This window comes from Lolium rigidum, chromosome 7 (assembly GCF_022539505.1).
Source record: "Lolium rigidum isolate FL_2022 chromosome 7, APGP_CSIRO_Lrig_0.1, whole genome shotgun sequence".
In the NCBI taxonomy this organism is placed as follows: domain Eukaryota; kingdom Viridiplantae; phylum Streptophyta; class Magnoliopsida; order Poales; family Poaceae; genus Lolium; species Lolium rigidum.
Window position 1 is genome coordinate 66,063,794 of NC_061514.1, and position 4,060 is coordinate 66,067,853.

At 48.1% G+C, this 4,060-nt stretch overlaps 1 protein-coding gene across 1 annotated transcript; it reads left to right on the forward strand.

Annotated features, from left to right (window-relative positions):
* The first annotated feature begins 526 nt into the window (after positions 1 to 526).
* LOC124671472 lies at positions 527 to 1,957 on the forward strand. Its single transcript, XM_047207840.1, has one exon. It carries the CDS (start codon positions 527 to 529, stop codon positions 1,955 to 1,957), a length of 1,431 nt encoding a protein of 476 aa, XP_047063796.1.
* The last annotated feature ends 2,103 nt before the right edge of the window (positions 1,958 to 4,060 follow it).

Here is a 4,060-nt window from a genome sequence, read left to right on the forward strand (position 1 = left end):
TTCTTTGACATTTTATACTATGTTAAAAAGTAATTTCAAAAACCGGGAGCACATGGCCTTGTCCGTTTGTTTAGCCGCTCTAGATAGCCGGAATCGTTCTTTTTTTGCATCGAGTTTTTTGTTTTTGTTTTTTGCGAAATCCCATCGAGAATTTGAAGGTCTGCCCTAACTCCGCCCACCCTCCACCTCACGCCGCCCACCCTCTCTACCCACCCCCTGGCGGCGGCGACCGCCACACCCGTCGCCTGTTTGATGAAGGAATCTGAAGTTCGTTGTGGAGTTGGATTCGAAGAACAGGAGGGGTGCCAGCCAATTTCGTTCTGAAGTCGTATTGGAAGAAGAAAGGGATCGATTCCGCCTGCACCGGCTTGAATAAGATTAGGAGGCCTTCTTCGTCTCCCTCTACTCCTATACGAATACGGTCGGTGCCTATAATAGGCTCAGCCGCGAAGATTGTACCACGGAAGGAGCATCGTTGGTTGCTTTTTTGTTATCGACGCACTTCTTTTTTTGAGATCGGATCACCATGAAGCTCAATAGGGTTCGCCGCCGCCGCCGTGATCTGCAGAAAGCAGCTGGCGATGAAGACAGAATAAGCAAGCTGCCAAATGACGTGTTGCTGAACATCCTGGAGAGGTTGGATACACTTGATGCTATAAGGACCTGCATCCTCTCCAAGCGAATGCAGGACCTGCTCGCTATGCTCTCACAGATCGTCATTCTTCTCAGCCCACGTGATTTGTTTCGAATGAACGGTATTGTGGCCGATGTGACCAACAAGATGCTGCGGACGAGGTCACCACAGATCACCATTTGCAAGCTGAAGGTCAGATTCATATTGAGGCTTGATGACTGCCTGTCCATTGGCAAATCTGTTGCCCTGGCCATGGCAACCCAGAAACTGGACGCGGCTGAGTTTGAAATCTCGAACCAGAGATGGTATTGCACAAAAAGTGACCTCCGTTACTTTGCGAGGCAGTTCAACAATTTCGTTGGTCATTGTCCAGATGCATTCGCTGGTCTCACACGGCTACACCTGCAGAAAATGAGTTTTCGTGAACCAGACATGGCCAACATCCTCAGCTCTTGCAAGCGGTTGGAGTCGCTGCGTCTCTTCCGGTGTGACGCAGGGATCCATTCTGTGCTGAGAGTAGAACACGCTGCACTTGTCGAGCTTGATATCGCCTTTGGCGGATTTACAACAGTGGAGCTCAATTATGTACCAAAGCTCGAAGAGTTGTCCTATGATACTTGGACCTGGGAAGATAATCCGTTGGTTCTTGGTTTTGTCCCTCGGCTGTCAAAGCTAAGCCTCACCAAAGCAAGTACTTCAGACAGGATCCTCGTGCTAAGCGAACTGCTTGCGGGTGCACCCTCCGTAAGGAATATGCACCTGGATTTCCGAAGGCTGAATATTTGGGTTCGGCCAGAACGCCCGAGACTTGTTGCACCTGTGCTTGGCAAGCTACGGACTGTGAATCTCGAGAATCTTCGTGAAGGCTGGGATATCGCTTGGACGATGTTCATCCTTGAAGCTGCACCATCCCTAGAGGAGTTGTGTGTCACGGTATCTAGCCACAGGTGTCTAATGGAGCGCACTCTCTCTGAGGAAACAGATGTGAAGTGGGAGGCATCTGCTCGTGATCTGAAACACAAGAATCTGGCCAAGCTAACCATCCATGGCTTTCAGCCCGATGACAACTTCACGGGATATGTCCGGCGCATCATGAAAGCCGCGGTGAACATCAAGGAGGTATCACTGCATGACTGGAAAGTTTGCGAGATGTGTAGTAACAGGAAAGTGCACCCCACGAATTTTCGTCTGTCGATCTATCCACGAACCAGTGAGGAGCAGGACTTGGTGAGGAAGAAGATTTCAGAGGGCTTGACGATGGCTTCTCCTGCAGCGATTCGCTTCCGGCCCTCCTGCTATGTTCCGTTTCGGGTTGATGAATGAATCATTAGTGACATCACCATTATGTATGGAGTCTCTCAACTTGGTAACGTGAGCATGATGGCCTGATGGGCGGAGTCAGCAAGCTTGGTAACATGAGCATGATAGAGTCCCCTAACGTAAGAACTTAGCTAGTGCGTGTCTGCTATTGTATTTTTACCTTTAAATTGAAGCTTGTGTTGTTTTCATTATGGAACCCTTCGTAGGAAACGTAGCAAGTGAGCAACTTTATTTTGTGAGAATGGAACTGGTATAAAACATCTAAATCCATTGTTGTTAAAAAAAACTTGTAGATGTATGCAGAAGCTGCTGCAATATTATCGGCTCCAGCAATGTCATAACTTGTAATTCACGGCGGGCCACGATGTCGATGCCTGCTTGCTTCCGGCAGATTGGGTATGCACCTGGATCTGTTCGAGACGGCGCACCGCGCACAGGCTCCGTGTGTTCCTGCATTTAACCGCTACTTCCTACGATCTCCATGCCCTTGGTGAATCCATTTGCACGGGTAAATTTCCCGACAACTAGTTTTTTCGCATGGTCTATGCCCAACTCCAACAGCTAGCCGTAGCCGACAGAATCAAGAAACGGTTAACACGATCATCAAGTACTCACGCTCGCAGGTTGATACTGCCACGCATGTCATGTACCCGCTCGCTCAAACCGATCAATCATGCTAACCGAAGGGAGAATAATGCTGGAGTCAGCGGACAGAGGCCGTCCGTCGCAATCTTTTGCCTAAGTAGACGCTGATGATCACCACCTGATCCCAGCTGGATTGTCTCCGTCAGCCAACGAACCTGCAGGCGAGATGTCCCGTCTCCCGTGCGCGCCCGCTGACATATCTGAACGAAGGAGCTCAGGACGGGGCGTCGCGTGGGCAGTAATCCCCTCCGTCATTCTCGAAAAAAAAGGTCGGGGCGTCGGCGGCAAGCCGAGTGGCGGGCCGGCTAAGGGGCTTGGCCGCTACGAGGTCACGATTCGTGAATGTACGTCTGGCCTGCCGTGAAATCTTTCGAGAGTTGGAGTGTTGGACCATCTCTGCCCATAAGGCCATACAGAGAGTCGGGCTTTCGGCCGTTCGTTACTTCCTTGGTTCGCGCTCTCCGCCTTTTGGGCGAAATCGTTAGAAAAAACAAACCTTCATGGAACTAAGGTAACTCGGTTTGCTTGCCACGAGTGACGCGCTGTGGTGTTAGAAAATCTTTGAAAAAAAAGTGATCTCTCTGCTTGTCACATGTCGTAAGGGAAAACAATGTGGGGATGAGGGAGGAGAGAGAATGTAGATGGAGGCTGCGTTCTATCAACTTTTCCCTTTATTTTCTAATTTTTTTTTTATGAAATATCTTGAGAATCGTAAATCTAAATTCCGAACCGTTTTCAATTTTGAGATCCTCAAATTGAGATCTTCAAAATTATATTCCATGTTGATAGGTTTCGGCATACTTTTCTCGGTACTTCTAATACTAGTATGGTTGTACTCATGAATCATGATGTGTACCTAACTGTATTTATGCTTCAACTGATAACTGATAAGTAATTCCGTTTATAGTGTATTTGATGCAGTTTTTTCCTTTACTTAGTAACTGTACTTACTCGTGTGCGCTACTGTATCTGTGTTTCTGTACCAGTACTTTCTCGTGTGCGCGACTGTACTTTTGTACTAGTACTTGCTCGTGTGCGCGATTGCACTTCTGTATCTGTACTCGCTTGTGTGCGCGACTGTACCTCCCCGTATGCGCGACTGTACTTGCTCGTGTGCGGTTTAATTGTGCCAGTGTGTTGTATGCAACTGTACTCGCGTGTTATACATAATTATACTCGTGTGTTGTACACAATTGTATTCGTGTGTGTGATTGTACTTCAATAGTTGTACTTGCTCGTGTGCACAATTATACATGTGTGTGTGCGTGATTGTACTCACTCGGTGAGACAGAGGAAGTACCTAAAAGTGGAGGTCAAGCTATCTAGTTTTGCCCTTGAATTTGATCTATTTTGCATGTGTAGGACGTGTAGCGTTCGTTGGAGTCAGCATATGCTCGCGCAGGCGTACGGGAGCTCTTTTTTTTTGAACTGGGAAAGGTCCCGAAGGACCCAGATTATGCA